Source organism: Macrobrachium rosenbergii, chromosome 4 (assembly GCF_040412425.1).
Source record: "Macrobrachium rosenbergii isolate ZJJX-2024 chromosome 4, ASM4041242v1, whole genome shotgun sequence".
NCBI classification, from domain to species: Eukaryota; Metazoa; Arthropoda; class Malacostraca; order Decapoda; family Palaemonidae; genus Macrobrachium; species Macrobrachium rosenbergii.
In genome coordinates this window covers 29,739,540-29,758,199 of record NC_089744.1, presented here as the reverse complement: position 1 = coordinate 29,758,199, position 18,660 = coordinate 29,739,540, and the positions used below count along the sequence as shown (strand labels likewise).

At 41.1% G+C, this 18,660-nt stretch overlaps 1 protein-coding gene across 5 annotated transcripts in view; it reads right to left on the bottom strand.

The window, feature by feature from the left end:
- Rcd5 (microspherule protein Rcd5) overlaps window positions 1-18,660 on the bottom strand; it is a 70,413-nt gene that overhangs the window by 22,610 nt on the left and 29,143 nt on the right. For all 5 annotated transcript variants that reach the window (XM_067092330.1, XM_067092317.1, XM_067092311.1 and 2 more), the window contains exon 3: window positions 15,521-15,784. In XM_067092330.1, the coding sequence (XP_066948431.1) occupies window positions 15,521-15,784 (264 nt within the window). The remainder of the gene's footprint in view (window positions 1-15,520; window positions 15,785-18,660) is intronic.

The following is an 18,660-nucleotide window of genomic DNA, read 5'->3' as shown; positions in this document are numbered from 1 at the left end:
GTTGGGAAAAACGTATCTCGAATATAGCCTAGCCTACATTAGGGTATTCAGTACCACGTATACATATATGGTAACCTAGCCTACACTATAAAGCATACCCTATACATACACAGTATAGTAATTATTAATATCAGCTAATTCTGGAGGTTCATGCAGTGATTTATGATAATTCAATACAAAGAGAAATATAACAAACAAAATTAGCTTAGCCTACACTATAGTATATCGTATACATATACGGTAGCCTAGCCTACATTGTGCTATACTCTATATTCACATATCTTATTATACAAACATCATAACGAATATGCATCTTTTAAAATGTTATGCCTTAATTCACTGTACCCAATAATATTGTATATATATTCTTATATTGCTTTTGTATTATCTATTGCGGTCATAGCCGTCAATGTTTTGGTTTGGAAATCGTTTATTTCACCGTGTTTAACTCAGTTTAGAGTGCTTTTCTTCCTTCTAAATATAACTTAAATACTGTACTTCTCGTTGTGAAATTAATTTAGCTATTTTTTTTTTTTGTTAAGAGATGATGTTGGCCGTTTGGAGGCGTTTATTTTGTGTAAAAAAAATCAAGATTCTGTTTGTTATTTTCACTTGATTTCATCATAAGAGCTTTATGTATTTATTGTTTATCAGCGTAAAAATAGCAGTAATGCATTCTTTCATGCCCAGTAGTGTTGATTAACATACTTTCTCTCCAATTTTAATTACGGTCGAGTTTCATACATGTTGCCGATGCATGATAATTTAGTCATTAGCAGCTTGAACTTGTTTTCTCAGCTTCAGCTACAACTTCCAGCTTAAATTTAGCAGTACACTTCCTTGCCGATCTTTTATCCATACCGAATAAGGGTATAATGTAAAAATATATCACTCCTATTCTAATAAACATCACTTCTACTATAACCTACAGTAATTGTGTATTACCGTACGATGGTTGAAATACAAGCAAAAGGTCTGTTGTTATCCGATTTGGTGATAAACAAAACAACAGTTTCTCGGTCGGTTGTTTATGGCTGTACACATTTATGCAAGAGTATAACATCACTAACAATACTTTTATCATTCTCAGTTACTTTTTTAACTAGATGGGATAAAGAGTTGGAGGAAAAGAAGCTGGTATATTGTAATTTGATCTCTCTCACTGCCTGTATGCTGCTGCCTGCGCCCTCGTGAATTTTAAAATATTTTATAAATATTGTCGTATCGGTATTAATTGCTTACCCCATTGCAAAATCAAATTATCATAAGGTTAAATACCGTAACTCGAGTACTTACTAAGTATTTTAATAGTTTTATCACAAAAAGTGCATTTAGTTATGAAAATGAGATGAAAATACAGTAATTAGTGAATATTTCTCAGTGAAAAATACCGTGAATGGGCGGATTTTCAGCAAATAATGCGTATATATGTTCCACAGAGAAATCTGCAAATAGGTGAGTCTGTGAATCTTGAGACCGCGGATACGGGGGGGAGGGGGGGTTCACTGTATAGCAAACTATTCACATCGTTGCCAGCGCTCCAAAAAAAATTTGACTTTTTCTCCGTTTTCATTATCGAGGATCATGGAAACATCAAAAATAGCAAGATAAGTGCTTAATATTAAGTTCTACAAAAAGTTTTAGTTTTAAACTTTTGAAATTGATAATTTTGTCATGAGAGCCGGGACCCCACTCGTTGATTGCTAGCCTACCTAGTTTCGTAAAGCGTTTATTGCTACCTAGTTTCATAAAGTGAAAATTCTTTCAAATTCCAACTAAATGTTTTAACTAAAAGAAGTGTTCCACAACTTTCCATTAATATAGAAAATCCTTTAAGATTATACGACGTCTACAATAATCTAAGCAGTAAGTGAGGACAATTTAGACTAAGTTAATAGTGGATGTTGTCTGTAGCCTATGTCCTTGGATTACATATCCTTAAGTGGCCTACCTTTGACCCAGGACCCTAGGATTAGATAATAACAATATCTGGGCAAAATAAATTGATAGCCTAACAATAAGGCTACGTATTAGTATAAATTTTTTCCTTTTATATAAGCCTGTGCACTTAAGCATGAGCTAAATAATCCAGGACTAGCCTAGGCATTACTTTATATCAAGTTAAGTGGTAACTTTTTATGAAACATCCCATTTTTGGATAAACTGTTAGCCTAGACCATCTAACCTGGGACTAAATGAAATAGTAATCTGTGCTGGATGAGATGGTAACCTATCATTTAGGCTATATACAAAGGTAAGCTAATTGTGTTTTATGTAACCCATACCCTCAAGTGTGAATTAAATCCAGATTAGGCAGTAGCGTAGATCAGAGTAAGTTATGGCCTGGCTTTAAGGTTACACATTAGTGAGTTATTGTTTTATATAGTAGACCAAATAGCCTAGGATTGGATATAAACAACAACCTCGGTTAGACAAAAAATAGTAGACTTACCTATAAGGTTACATAGTAAGTTTTCTGTTTTTATATAGCCTAGCCTATACATTTAAAAGTGATCTATAATAATCTGGATTAGGCAATACCCTATACTAGGTTAAGAAAGAACAAATAAGCCTATGATTATATATAAACAGTATCCTACACTCAATAAAATAACCTACTTTTTTATGACTCTGTAGCATGTCTGTGAGGCTACATACTAGTAGGGATCTTGTGTAGCCTATATCCTTAAAGGTGATATAAACCTAGAAGAGGCAGTAACCTAACAGATTAAGTAGGAACCCCTTTTTAAGGAATATCCTATTTACCTAAAACAGCGATGGCCGAATATCAGATAAAAGGGTAGTCTTGGCCACAGAAAACCAGATTATAAGAGGATTATTTTCTTTATAGTTTATATCCTTAAGTTTTAAATAATCCTAGAATAGGTTAAGCAAGAACCTTCTAAGAAGTCAGCATCTCCAGCAGTAGAAGGCTCCGTTGTCGAAGATGTAAACGAAGTGGAAGTATCGGCGCTAGCAGACGGTGACATCTTCTTGTTTGACTTACCTAATCGAGTCCAAAGTACCGATCCCAAAGTCAAAACTGGGATAGAAGTTCCAAATCCAATCAATAAAGTATCCATCCAGGAGAAAATGCGTTGAAAACAGTCCAAATCGTAATCTGATATCCAAATTCTTTAAATGGGGGTCGGGCTAAATGACCAAAAGTTTGCCTGATGTGGGACACACCCACACACTGTGGCGAACGAAAAGCAATTGGGGATCTCGGCCTCACTCGGCCGGGACTTGAAGTAGCGTTGCCAACGGTTCTTCAGGTAACTCATTTAACAAGATTTTCCTGTAAGTGTTGGTAACGCTGACAGTTAATCCTTAAATGCCGACTGGACGTATCGTACGTCGACTAAAATTGTCTGTTGGGTGCCGAGTGGACGTACGGTACATCGACTACAAAAAGTTTTTTTAAATATTCGTGGAAAAATAGTTATAGGCCTAGTTTGCGAAAGATTTTAAATCACGCACCTTGAGGGATACTGGGAGTTCACGGATCACGCTGTTGTTTTGTTTACAAGCGTTACCCAGCCGCGCATGCGCGAATTTCTTTCTTCTCGCACTACAGAGCTTCAGCAACACATCTCAGAAATTCTTTTGTCACTTTGTCGTAATTTTTGCACCGTTTTATATTAGGCGTTACATAAAGTGTTATACATGAGAATGTGCACAATTTCATGTAGAATACAACAAAAAATAACTCATGGTTGTAGCTTTTACCAGTTTTGAAATATTTTCATATAAATCACGATAAGTGCCAAAATTTAAACCTAAGGTCAACTTTGACTCGACCGAAATGGTCGAAAAATGCAACTGCAAGCTAAAACTCTTACATTCTAGCAACATTCAATCATTTACCTTCATTTTGTAACAAATTTGAAGTCTCTAGCACAATATTTCGATTTATGGTGAATTTTTGAAAAAACTTCTTCCTTCCCTCCGTGCGCGGTAACTCTGCTGAAAATCTCCGAATTTCTTTAGTCACCTTGTCGTAATTTCTGCACCGTTTTATATTAGTTTACATTAGGCCTTACATAAAATGTTATACATGAAAATGTGTGCAATATCATGTAGAATACAACAAAAAATAACTCATGGTTGTAGCTTTTATCAGTTTTGAAATATTTTCATATCAATCACGATAAATAGAAAAAATTCGACCTTCGGTCAACTTTAACTCGACCGAAATGGTTGAAAACTGCAATTGTAAGCTAAAACACTTACAGTCTAGTAATATTCAATCAATTACCTTCATTTTGCAACAAACGGGAAGTCTCTAGCACAATATTTTGATTTATGGTGAATTTTAGAAAAAACTTGTTTTTACGTCCGCGTGTTACGAATTCATGCATCATTTTGTGATAATATTTTCTCTGTGTTGCTTTGATCATTTTACAATTTGTTATATACCAAAATCATCGCAATTTAGTTTACAATACAACGAAAAAAAAAAATAAAAAAATAACTCTAGCTTTAACCGTTTTGCTCACAGCACGATTTGTATACAATTATATATGAAATTTTTTTTTTGCGCTGTCATATTTATATATAATAATATTTTTTTTCATTTCTGATGGTTGCATACTAAACTTCAGGCAATGACAAAAAAAGGAGCCAAAAATGAACTCTTAAAATGAACTTAAAAACTAAAAACTAAGCGTGCTGTGATTTTTTGAAAAAAACTTTTTTTCCACTTCGGCGCTAACTTCTGAACGCCGCCGGCATACGACAGACACTTTTGTAAATAGAGGCTCGGCGTTTAAGGGTTAATTACCCACTTAGTGAGTAAAAGCTATGGGGATGTAGTTCGGGCTGGTGGGTGACCAGCGCTAATTCAGGTGTTCAGGGAGTGCACTGCAATATAAATTTTTGTATTTGAAGTTTTAAAAGCACAGTGTTTCATTTCCGACCACCAGTGAACAGGGTTATTTGTGTATGCACAAGGTACAAGGTAAGTGATAAACATGTACTGTTCTCCTTCAGAGTTTTTTTTTAAGTGAACTAAGACCAGGGGAACAATTATAGTTGTTTGATGGAGTGATGCCCTTTCCTTCTAGTATATTTCTTGCTTAACAGTTACTACTTCACTCATAACTTGATAAACTTAGATTGATTTTTTCAAGTGATAAACAAGTTTTAAGGGATCACTGTTACCTTTAGCGTGTTCAGTCATAATTTTATTGTTATGAGAGTTCAGGTATCTGGCTAAGGTGAAGTAAATTTTTGGATTTTGTGAATAGTTGTGTAATAACCAGGTACTTGATCACTTTGTGAGAGTATATTCACCAACAAGTATATCTCTTTGTGTTCTCAAAAAGGATTCCTCCAAAAGAAGAGTGATTCTCAACCAATCAACACAGAACAAAAACACTGTTTGCCATAAGTTTCAGATAATTACTGTTGACTAAGTATGTTGAATCATTATAAAAGGAACTTAGTTTCTATAGATCTGAAAGATGCATACTGGCACATCCCTACAGCCGTTCCCTTCTGCCCCTTCCTAACGTTCCTGATAGGGAAAGATATGTACAGATTCAAAGTCATGCCCTTTGAGCTAAACATTGCCTAAGGAATATTTTACAAAATTAGCAATGGTATTTGTTTGAGAACTCAAACAAAAAAGAATACAACTAACAGCCTACCTAGACAACTGGTTGATCTGGGGACGCACAAGAAAAGAGTGCTTGAAAAACCTAAGAGCAATGGTCAACAGACTACAGTCAAAAGGTTTTATAACAAATTTGAAAACTTCCTACCTCTTGCCCAGCAGACACTTTCAGTGGCTGGGACTGTGTTGGTATCCTCTTCACGGCCTGTTGTCTTTCCCCATCATACTCAAAACGGAATAAGGCAAGTCCTCAAAACGTTCCTCGCACAGCCCAGAGTTCCCAGATGGCAATCAGAACGTATGATGGGCCTGCTGCAGTTAGCATCAGTAATAGATCCAATACTTAGATTGCAACTAAAAATGTGAACAAATTCTGGCTATCGCATGCATGAAAAAAGATGCGAGACCGACCTCATCAAAGGATTAAAAAAGTTGGGGAGATACTTCGGCCTTGGACCCGGAAGGAATCTCTGGTGAAACAGGTCACCCTGACTCCTCCATCTGTATCAGTGACAATACACACAGATGCCTTGTTGACAGGTTGAGAGGACATTGAGAGGATCGTCAGGTGGCAGAGGGATGATCAGCTACTCTGAGGAATTCTCATATCAATTTCCTGGAGCTGATGGCTGTCTTTTTGTCTCTCAAAAAACTCAAACCTCCAGAAGAGAGACAACATAACTACAATATCCTACATCAAGAGGTCGGGATCACATTCACCTCCTCTCAGTACGGTAATGCTAGACATCCTTCGGATGGTGCAAGCAAGGAAGTGGCACATGTCTGCAATTCACCTCACATGGGGTCTCATTGTAATAGCATAATCTCTATCAAGGAAAACGACAGCCTCAACAGAGTGGATGTTGGACAACCACTCTTTTCAAACAATAGCCAGCATGCTTCCACAACCGGAGGTGGACCTCTTCGCCACATACTAGAATCACAAACTCCTAATATATGTCTCCGAACCTGGAGAGTCAAGCAACAGCAAGAGATGCCTTCCTAAAGACTGGGACAAGGGGAGGACAATATCTTTCTCCCCCACTGTCCCTGATTTCAAAGGTTTTGGGCAAACTTCTAACCTTCAAAGGAACAGTTTACCTGATAGAACCAAATTGGCCAAACAGGCACTGGTTCCTATTACTTCAACAACGGATGAAAAGATCAATTCCACTATTGTCCGCTGTTCTATCCCAGACAGTAGGAGGGAAAGTCGTTTACGCATCCTCCTTTCCGAGCCGAGACCTTCACGTATGGATTTTTAAAAAAAATATCTATCATGAAAATTACTCACCCAACATCGCTAAGTACCTAGGGCAAAAATTATGGACATCATCTATCCGGCAATACCAGTCCGTATGGAAAATATGGTTAGATTATATCCATACTGAGAGTCCCGTTGAGATTTCTATAGAAATACTTTTCATTTTTCTTATATACCCTTTTGAAGACAAATGTCTTGCGGTTACAACAGTCATGGCATACAAGGCTGCATTAATGGAACCCTTGCTTTATGGATTCAGGATTGACTCCAGTATAGAAGTTGTCACTTCCCTTCCGCAGTTTTTTGCTCTACAAAGGCCCACTCCTGAAAGGCTTCCAATTACTTGGTCCCTGAACAAAGTGCTTAGACTTCTATCAACCTGTCAATTCAGTGGACCCAATACAACCACAACGTGCATGCTACAAAAGGCAAGCTTCTTGATTGCATTAGCATCAGGAGCTCGTATTAGTAAACTGGGCTTTCTTAGATGGGGACCATGCACCACGCAAACACCTGACCATCAGTTATTATTGTCCCCTGGCCCATCATTCCTGGCCAAGAATAAGGATCCTTTATAAGGGAAATTTATTCTTATAAGAAAACTCAATTTAGCAGACAAGACATTATACCCGGTTCAAGCACTTAAGGTTTACCTAGAAGTCACGGCAAACATCCCAGGGGGTCCTATTTTCCTACATCCTAGCACAAACTAACCACTCTCCCTACAAGGGCTGAGAATGATTGTAGTGTTTCTTATTAAAAAGGCAACCCCACATTCCTTTCCTAGGTCACATAATGTTAGGAAAGTATGTCGTTGGCCTTCTCCAGAAATGTCCCTTTCGAAGAAGTCTCCATATGTACAGGGTGGTCATCAGTTAAATTATTGCCACGTGCTCTAACAAATTCGACTGCACTGTGTATCAGTAGGTGGCATGGTTAGTCTTAACCCGTAGGTGCTATGGCAGAAAACCAGGGGTCTTATTGACAGTGAGTGTGCTAACTATTGCTGGGAGAAGGATGACAATATCACAACCAAACCCAGCATGCTTTGGTTAAGCCACTGTAGAACTACATCCTAAAACATAAGTTCATGTACAGTTTCTTGTTCCTTGGTGCCAAAACCTGAAGAGTATTTGGAATAAAGAATGGGACTTGAAATCTGTGGCTTGACCTCGGACCAGAAATGTTTTTTCCTTTGGGGTGTTGGGATTAAAAATTATGAGATTAAGCCTTTTTCGTCACCTGTCAATTTCTTTGTAAAGCTCGAGGACGAAACAAGCGACTACACTATCAAAAAATCAGGTTTTGACATGGGAAAAACCTATTTTTGGTAGTTGCTGTCGAGTCCTCAAAACCCTCCTACTTCCCTAATGACAAGGCATGGGATTTGGGCAAGGGATCATCCTGCATTGACCAACAGAGTAATGGCTCCTTGGTCTTTAACGGCCCGGTTGTAAACAAGAGGGCGGATATGCGTGCGCAATAGTCACTTCTCTTTCTTGCAGGTTCTTTTGATACTGGAAAAACTGGGTTCAGCTTCGATGAAGATAAGGGAAAGTGCCCTCTTATCTCTGAGTCCATTATATACTCCATCACGTTTTATCATGTTAATCATTACGACAAAATACCTGGCCAAACCGACCAACTACAAGAGAATTCTTTGATATTAGTTTGGTCACCACTGAGCTCTGGTAGACCATGGAAGGTAATTCTTTGAAGGCTCAACAGCAACTACCAAAAATAGGTTTTTCTGACATCAAAATTATAATTTTTGAAAGTAAATTGTATTTTCCTAACTACACAAACCCGAGGTCCTTTACATTAGGAATTACTTTCAGTGTACTGAAACGGCCATTAAACTCTTGAGCAAGGTGGTTAGGCAGTAACTACCGCCAGGTAGCCCCGCCTGCCCGGATGTAAACATTCCAGTTTGCCTTTTTAGTCCAGGTTCAGATTGAGGGGTGGCATGAGGTGGGCATAATTTGGGTTTGTACAGTTGGGAAAAATACAATTTACTTTCAAAAATTGTAATTTGTTCTGACATGATATACAAACCGTTGGTCCATTACATTAGGAAGACTCACTGGTTGGAAGGAGGAATCTGAGCGAGTCTCTTGAACTGACTGGAGTTCTGCACCCTGGGCTACTCCTCTTGGTCGAAAGAGTGAGGAGGATTGACATATTGATCGGAGTGTAGGAACTACAAGATCAAATGTCAATACAGGACCTTTTTCAACTCATACGACAGCAACTGGAAGAATCTTAGAGTGGAGGTGGTAACGAAAAGCTGAGATAGGGTTTTCCTTATTGCCAGTCTCTCCTTCCTCTCCTTGCTAGAGGAAGGAGCAGAATTGCTTCTATGATTCTAGGAGAAAAACAGAACGAGTGCTCAATGTGTAGTCTTACCGCATCAGCGACTGGATTGGTTCGAGTCCTATTCTCATCCCGAAGGAGAAGTAGAAGGATGGGGGAGGAGGAGGAAGAGGGGCAAGATGAGAGATGGTCCTAAGAGGGCACATCTCTATCAGACGACTCTCGTGCGAATGGGACAGGAACCCTAAACGAAATCACATGCCACCCGGGAACAGTTCCCCTGGGACAGCAAGACCAAAGAAGCTTCTCATCCGAGGAGAAGGCTACTTCAGATAGAAGACTAGGTTGCAAGGACCTACATTCTTCACAAATGAAAGAGAGAGAAGCAACCCTCGGCGGAGAAGACGAGGAAGTCCAGACTTGAAGAGAGACTCTGACCCGAGAAGAAGTTCCGTCAACGACACCCACCAGCGAAGACGGCTCCATTCTCTGGGAGTGTTGCAGAGGACTTCAAGAGATATCCAGCTATATCCGCTGCTGCTCGGCGAGAAAACCTATGCTTGCAAGGGAAGCTGGAAGGTCTCCCAGTCCTGAACACACCGGGATGTACTGCCCGAAGAACCGCTTCTTGTGTAGCTGCTACAAGAGGCTGGGTCAAGCAGAACTCTTCTCAATGCCTCGGCTATCAGGTCGGGCGAGAGGTGAAGTCTTCCAGCATTTGTCTGTAACTCGGGGGTGAGCAATGCTTGAGAACTCCTGGCGAAACAGAAAAATACAGAGAGAAAAATGCAGATATCAAGTTTCCCAGAAAGACTTGCCTCACTGTAGCGGCCCCTGGGTCTGGTATGAAGGAGCGAGAAAAACAACCGACTTGTTGTGCAGGAAGGCAACAGAAAGACGGTAGGGATTCTCAGTCGAGCAGTCTCTTCATGCATCTTCGAGTGAGCAGCACGTTCCATCCCAATCACTCAAACCTGAGGCCAGCTTGCCTACCAATACATCCCCGCCAGGGATGCATCTGGCTAATTGAGATGTCGAGTGCGCTATAGAACACTCGAGTACCTGCAAATGTCGACAGATGAAACAGGAGGAAAAAACAATTCCCTCTTGTTTTTCGACAAATGCCACTACTGTGGTTTTGTTGTTCAACGAACCACCGAGTGTCGCAAAACTCATCCTGAATTCCTGGAAGGCCAAAGGCTGCCTTGAGCCCAGGATGGCAATGAGAAGGTACTAATCGTCTCGGTCACACACCTTCAAGACAAAGTCTTACCTCTAGGGCTGGGAACAGGATCGCAAACCAAGGTCTGCGCGCCCATAGCTCCCAAAACACAGAACCCAAGGGTATGCGAATCGGTTTCCTAACCGGAAGGTTGGGAAGAGCCAACAAGAGACCCACTGCCTCCTCGGAAGGAGGCAGTCCCTAGACGTCCAAGGGCATCAAGGGGAAGAAGCAGCCTTCCTCTCCTTCGGCCGATGGAGGTCTGTCTGATTCCCGGGACCCCCTTGGACCTTGGGAGAGGAAGGGAAGACGCAGCAGAAGACGAAATCGAAGATAAGATGAAGAAGACGGCGGCTACTTCCACAGAGCGACTTCCTTCACCTTCACTGAGACATCTACAGGACGGTGGACATGAAACATCGTAACCTTCAGGGCAGCTAGGCAGGAAAACAACGGAAGCGGCCCAGGACACGACCACCAGAAGCAGCAAGCATAATCAGGACAGCCGATGCAGGCGCTATGGCAGCGGTTCAGAAGGCAGGAGCTACCGCAACAGCCAGGAATGTCGCTTCCACAGGGCGACTTCCTTCACCTTCACTCCGACAACTTCTACAGGATGGCAGACATCATAACCTCCAGGCCAGCTAGGCAGGAACACAATGGAAGTGGCTCCGGGCACGACCACCAGGAGAAGCAGCAGGCACGATCATGACAGCCGATGCAGGAGCTACGGCAGCGGTTCAGAAGGCAGGAGCTAACGCAACGGCAAGGAACATTGCTTCTGCAGGGCGACTTCCTTCACCTTCACTCCGACAACTTCTACAGGATGGCGGACATCATAACCTCCAGGGCAGCTAGGCAGGAACCCAACAGAAGCGGCCCGGGCACGACCACCAGGAGAAGCAGCAGGCACGATCAAGACAGCCGATGCAGGAGCTACGGAAGCGGTTTGGAAGGCAGGAGCTACAGCAACAGCCAGGAACGTCACATGAAAGTCACCAGCAGTGACAGGATTGATCAGGGCGGCTGCAGCAGGAGACCAGGAAGAGCCACCCAGAGACTGTTGTCGAGTTAGCAGGAGCAGATGGATCACAGATACGCCAAGAGGCAGTGCCACAGCATACATGAAGGCCAGCAATGATAGCGATCGATCCACGTTGGCGGGAACAGAGTCGGAACGATCCCAACATGGAACTGTCATTCCAACTAGGTACTGTGGTTGGTCCCGAAGCGACAATGAATGAATGTCAGGACTCCATCATGCAAGATATCCCCTGAGATATCCAGCCAACTACTGCTGCGTCTACGATGCTCACTGTCAATCTGAAAGAAAAAGCAAAGATGATTAGTAGAGGGAGACTCCTCTCACTACGAGGGGAACTGCCCTACACAACAAGAGGAGGTACCCTAGAAGAGGTCGCCTGACCCCCTCCCCCCCTCGCGGTCTTTGCCTGATGAGCGAGCGAAGAGGGCGAAGGAGGGAAATCTCTACCGAAGGAGAAATAAGGAAGAACCTACGGGGAGAGAGAAAGACGGAGGGGAGGCCACCAAGGGCGCTGTGGAAGCGGAACGTATACCGACAATGCCCGCACCCTCCTCTCCACCACAACTCTAAGTGCAGGCAGCAAAAACAACACTCAGAACAAGTAGGAAGGAAGTAGTCATGCCCTTTGCACATGGAGGGCGGGAGCCCATGATGGGAAGCGAAATTTGATGTCCCGATCAATGTGGGGGAACGAAGATATTACGTCCCAATCTAATATCTCTGAACGTACAGGGGAACACCTTCAGGATCTAAATAAAGGGCTACTGGAAGAGAAGCATTACCACTCAGTTACGCTCCTTAAATACACCCTTGGCCGTCAAACCCAAGACACAGACGCAGGGGAACGACGGCTTATGCAAGGTTATCACAAATCGTGGGTTTGTATTAATAAATATCAAACACACGTAATATATACACAAAGTACATTAAGACCCCACCGGGATAATGAGAGCTTAATGACAGTCAGGCAGAGAGATCCGAAACCATGTCTCCAATGCATGATGGCCGAAAGCAAACTGGAATATTTACACCCGGGCAGGCAGGTATTCCCGCCTACCTGGTGGTAGTTACTGCCTAACCACCTTGCTCGAGTTTAACGGCCGTTTCCAGCCTACGCTGAAAGTAATTCCTAATGTAAAGGACCGACGGTTTGTATATCGTGTTGGAACAAACATGCTTTTTAAGCATTCAAGTCGTAAAAATGGTGGCCAACTCATGGGTGCTGTCTCTCACTGCTTTATCCGTGCAGGCCAGAACACCCAACCAATCTGCGGCAAAGTTCTCCTGAAGCAATGAGCAGTTCTCGATCTTTTTTGCCAACGCTCTATGGTCCAGTCTAGGGAACTCAGGACCTCGAAGACCTTAAAAATATCCTCCAGCAGATGATCTAACTCTGAAGTGGTAAAAAGGATCCTAGCTGAAGAGAAGGCTGATCAACAAGTTGCATCGATGAGAATGGATAAGTCCCCTTGGGAGGAGGCAGAAACTCCCAAGGAAGGAGCTTCTCCAATGGCATAAGACATACTTCTGTCGTATCAGACAAGGAGGAGGCGAACAAGAGACTGCTTGTCCAACATCCCTCTTCTCCAACAACCAAGCTGGAGAGAAGAAATCCGGATAACACACCAGGAAGAACCGCAAAAGAGCCAAATAGTTCAACATAGGTGTATCCTCATCCTCAGGTTCCTCCTTCATCGGAGGGTCTGTGGGAACCTAAGCCACCAGAGCCAAAGTTGGATCCTCAACTAAAGGGGAACTGGCACTTGATATGCTAGGTAGAGAGAGTCCCACCTTTGATGCCGTATGGTTACTGGCAGGTGGACAAACATCAACATTAGCGCCCACTGATACTGGACGCTTGGACACTGGGCGCCCACTCACGGACCGATCAGACCCAGCACATTTACTAACATTTACACCCTTCACAAACACTAAAGGGTCGGATACCTGAAGCTCGGACACTGGGCGCCCATAAAATGGGCACTCGGCTACTGGGCGCTCATACAATGGAAGCTTAAACATCTGATGTCCATATACTGAACGTTTATATAACACACAATCACCCTTGGGGTGCTCGGGCATTGGGCACCCATGAGCTGGAAGTGCAGACAATGGGCACTCATATGAAGGGCGCTTGGACACTGGACGATCATATTAAGGGTGCTCAGACTTTGATCGTTCAAATGATGGGCGCTCAGACACACAAAGATCACCTCCTGGGCGCTCGTACACTAAATTCTCAGACTCTTGGTGCCAGACACTTTATGTCCCATACACAGGACTAACGAACACTTTCTTGGCCAACTTATGGCGCTTGGTGGACACTGAATGATAGCAAGGAGCTTGAGGGGACTCCCAAAAGCTACAAGAAGAAAGAGGGCTGCGTACCCTTTCCATCGCTTGCTTACGAGCCAGGGGAAGAGTCATCTTCCACAGAGGCATCAGGCCTTTTCAATGGTCTCAACACTTGAGCGAAGCGCCGACTGCACTTTTTGACCCCATTGGAGTCCGAGTCACTAGAAGATAACGTGTACACGTCCAAGCGGACGCCTTTCCAACAGCGGTCCTCTGAGTCCTGGGATTTGTGGACAACAGGCTCAGATGAGGAAGCAACTACTCATGGGCAAACCCCACCGACCTCCCTTGGACTGCCAGTTTGCTTCCTCCCAGGTGAGCAAAGGGAGTTTAGTAGGGACTTTGGTCTAGGAGCATCGGTGGGACAAGTAGCCACCCCCTCCACTAACACTGCACCAACACACTTAAATTTGTCTATATGGACATGCACTGAGTTCCCAATCTGGGAAACTGTGTTCACCAACAAATCAAATTTCTCATCAACTTGTGCTTCTAGGCTGGCAATGGCTTTGGGTTCAGAAGAATGGGAGCCAGGAATCGGAGCTACAGGAATAAAGTCGGAAGACTTGAGATAGAGGAAAAGGCAGTCACAGGTGTTGAAGGTACATGTAATTCAGCCACATCAACTCCCGGGGACAAAACCTGACTAGCAAAAGCCTTCGCTTCAGCCCTAGCAGTAGCCTTTCTTAGTCTGTCATGCTGCAATTTCTCTGAATGTGCATGCAAAGTCTTCCACTTCCCCTTATCCCAGTCATTACATTCGTCACAGCAAAGTTCCGGCGAGCAAACCTGCTCTCTACACGAACTACATACGGTATGATTGTCATACTTAGCTGAAGTTAACCTAATCTTACAGCCTTTACTACTGTATCTGACGCTAGACAGGCTAGAATCTGACAAGATTAGTCCAAGCAAAAATAGTCAAAGTTAGGAAAGTCACAATTAGAAATCCTGAATTAACTAAGCTAACTAACAGTAACACACTACCAAAAAGCAGAGTACTTCACCAAATGAAGAAAATCTGCAACCATCTGGTGGAGAAAAAAAAAAAAAAAAATCAGAGCTGCTCAATAACCAAATGTTTAGTTCCTGATCGGCAGAAACGAATTGAGCTCTTTAGTTCTGTTGTACCTATCCTTCCCCTAAGTGGGCGGGGCAGTCTACCTAGACCCAAAACAAAAGAGCGCTACAACAAATTCTGAATTTTGAGCTACCACATAAAGTAGAAACTAATAGCTATGTAATTATTTGGTAAGTTACTTATATAAAATTATAGTTTCTTATAAATTTTTATATTGAACAATACATTTGTAACATAACTATGAATGTATGTGTTAACCTGCAAAATAAAACACTTGATTTAAAGAGACAAGTAGACAAAATTATAGTACAGTAGATACATCCATCTTTCCTGCTAGATGTAATGTACAGAAATTTCAAAACTTTCAAACTCTATCAATGGGGATAAAAGCACATGGGTATACCATATAAAAAATAACAGAAGAATGCTTAACAAGATAGTAACTGTGTACCACAAATGAAATATCCAGAAAAACAGTCTAAGATGGTTTGTTTCTAGTACTCATCTCTGACTGTGTATTATACAAACTATTTCAAATTCTGTCTCCATTTCATGGAAATAGATGCAATCTACAAATGACAATCAATAGATAATACTGTAATCATACAATTCCTGTATATTACCTGTTGCTCAGCTTCTGAAAAATCCTTGACTGGTCCACTCTTACTGAGAGGTGGTACAGTCTGATCTGGTAAAAGGTGATATTGTTTGAGTAGTAACCAGTGGGTTAACAGTGCTTTGGGTGTGCGAGATGAAAAAAACACATGAGGATTTTCTCGAAGATGAGTTTCAAAGGTTTGCAAACTTGGATTTGAGTTTGATTTGATAGTGCCTAAAAGTTCCTCTTCTGCTTTACTATAAAGTGCACGTGCCTGCACTGCTTGTACCTGTCAAAAATTAAAACACAAAGGTAAGGACAGTGCAAGCAAATTTAAATACAAGCATCAAAAGTCTACATATATTTTTTCTGATTACATATGGTTTACTAAAAACCAGCCGTGAGGCAGAAATTAATTTCCAGATATATTACTTTAAATTCCATAGAGCAATAATAAGCCAAAAACCCAGACTGAAGAGTGGGGCAAAAGACCAATATTCTTCGAGGTGAATGATGGTTCATATCGTGGCAACCTTATTTGTAAATCTGGAAAAGGGGAACATCTGAAGAGCTACATATTCTAGCACATTATTATATACTTGTATCAAAATATTTGTCTGTATCATAACAATGCAAGACTCTGGTAAACAAAATTGATGTTTTACACAACTGCTTTGGGAAGCTTAAGCCTTTTCACACGACAGTAATGTCTCAAGTTATCTGCTGATAAAAGTTCTTTGGTCAAGGATAAAATTCTAAAAAAAAATGCAAGTTAACATGTTCCTCAACATGCTAGCTTTCATTTTACATATACAACACTTCTACTTTCAAGGACAAAGAATTAGTACCAGTGCATTTGCAAATGCAAACACATTTAGTGAAAAAATTTAAATTATCTGATGTTCCCTTATGATGAAAACATTTTGGAAGTGATCTTTGACTGATTGAAGTTTAAAACAATTGATATGATACATGGTCTTGTGCTGAAACTTTTGAGTTGACTGCAATGTGCTGAAATTTCAGCATCAATTTAAACCCACCCTCTCAACAGAAGTGATTATCTAGCCAAGATGCCACCTGACTTGGACATGTGCAATCATATGACCAACGTTTTTTATAAAGAGACTGCAAAAAATAATTTCATTCACAAGTCTGACCTTGCTTTATCCGAAGGTGAACCATAAACCTTTTCTTCTGTTACAGGTAATCAATGTGAGATCATTTTAGCTGACTTGCACAGTGTTTACTAAACAACACTTCTGAAATATGAAGCTTTTGAAATTGCATTGGCAGAGCATAACTCTCGGGAACATTAAGGCCTGCATAACCAGAATACTAAGCTAACTTTTTTGACTCTCACAAGTCTGGCCCAAAAGATTTTTTCTAAAGGAACTGTGTTGGATCTTCTTTAATATACTGCAACTCTAAAAATTTGATAGTGTACATTGGATAGCTCAAAATGCTGAAGATTCTGACAAAATTTCTTTCAACTATTTGTTTCCGATAGTTGATACATTTTGCTGATCTGAAAGTTGGACAACATTTAAGATATGTTCTGAATGTACAGTAAAAGTGTTTTCTGCTTTCTATGCAGTCAGGGACTGGTTTATGGGTCCAAATGATGGTAACCAATTTGAAGATGAGATAATATTATATCAATGTGGTGTTCATTTTAGAACAAACAACAACACAAAGATATGTTTTCAATGTTTTAATTTGTTGCTATGATACTCATTATTCTACAGTGTCTGCCATTTACTTAAGATGTTGGATTTTAGTTACTAACAAATTAATGACTGGATAATACTGATCCCAGCTTTGGCTGTTTTATCATTTCCTTCAATGGCTACATTGGTACTCTAAACATATTTCAACATTTATATGAGCATATGATTTGTGGAATGACTAAGGTTGCCCTACTTCATTATGTAAAATAGCCATCACTTATCATCATGTATATCACTATCAATCATTTTCATTATTTGCATCATCATTACTGTCCCTGCAGCTGACATCATAACATCATCAAGACCAAATTTTTCTTCACTAGTATTAATGGCACCATTATCATTAGTGTCTGACAGGGAAAAACTTGTCACTGTTGCTATCCAAGACAATAACTGTTATTATGACAATCTGAAAAGATAAATACAAAGCCTGATTTGTTATAAAATTAGCCTTCAATCAAGTGCACGAGATCTTTACTTGTTCTCCAGGATGTAAAGTATATATAATTTGCTCTAACTTAACTCCAGTTATAGCTTGTGTAAATACTGGAAGTGCATCCTGAGCTGCAAAAGTGACCTTTTTATAATAAAATAAAGTTTTATTTATACTTACCAATACCAAGTAATTACATAGCTATTGGTTCCCTAACCTACGGCAGCTTAAAAATTCAAAATTTGCGCGGTGGCGCTACTATCGTTAGTGTGTAGGTGACAAGGTTCCGCCCACCATCTGGGACTCGAAGAAACAACCCAGCAGAGAGCTCAATTTGTTTCATGCTCTAATTTCCATGCATGGGGGAGGGCGGGTGGGTCCGATCATGTAATTACTTGGTAAATAGAATATATATAAAGCTTTATTTTATCATAAAAATGTCATTTTTATATAAGTAACATACCAAGTAATTACACAGCTGATTCCACATCGTTAGGAGGTGGGAAAGAGCATGGACATATTCTACTCCAAAGCATTGGGAAGGAGCATGGACATATTCTACTCCAAAGCATTAAGTAAGTAATGAATTTGAAATACAAAAGTTGCTAACATTGAATAAATGTTTGTTGTTTCCTTATCTGCCTCTGGTCGGCGCTTCTCTCAACTTGTAGTGGACGTGGCAGTGTAGCCAAGGGTTGCCCCTACATTAGTGGGAACTTTGCAGCGGAGGAAGTACACCATATGCTGACAAAGTTTTAAAGGATGCCCTTGCCCTGGGCGAAGACCAGAATACAAAATGACAACACTGTCACCTACACCACACAATAAAACCATAACCCAACCATTACCAATAAAAAAAATGAAACTGGTGGGTACTCCAGGTACAATGTACACCCAGGCTTCCCATCAACTCAAAACCTTAAGGCAAGGCGAGTGGATACCAAAGGAACAGAGTTTCCCTATGCTTTCTCTCCCAGCACCACGCCAGCCACGGATAAAGGTCCT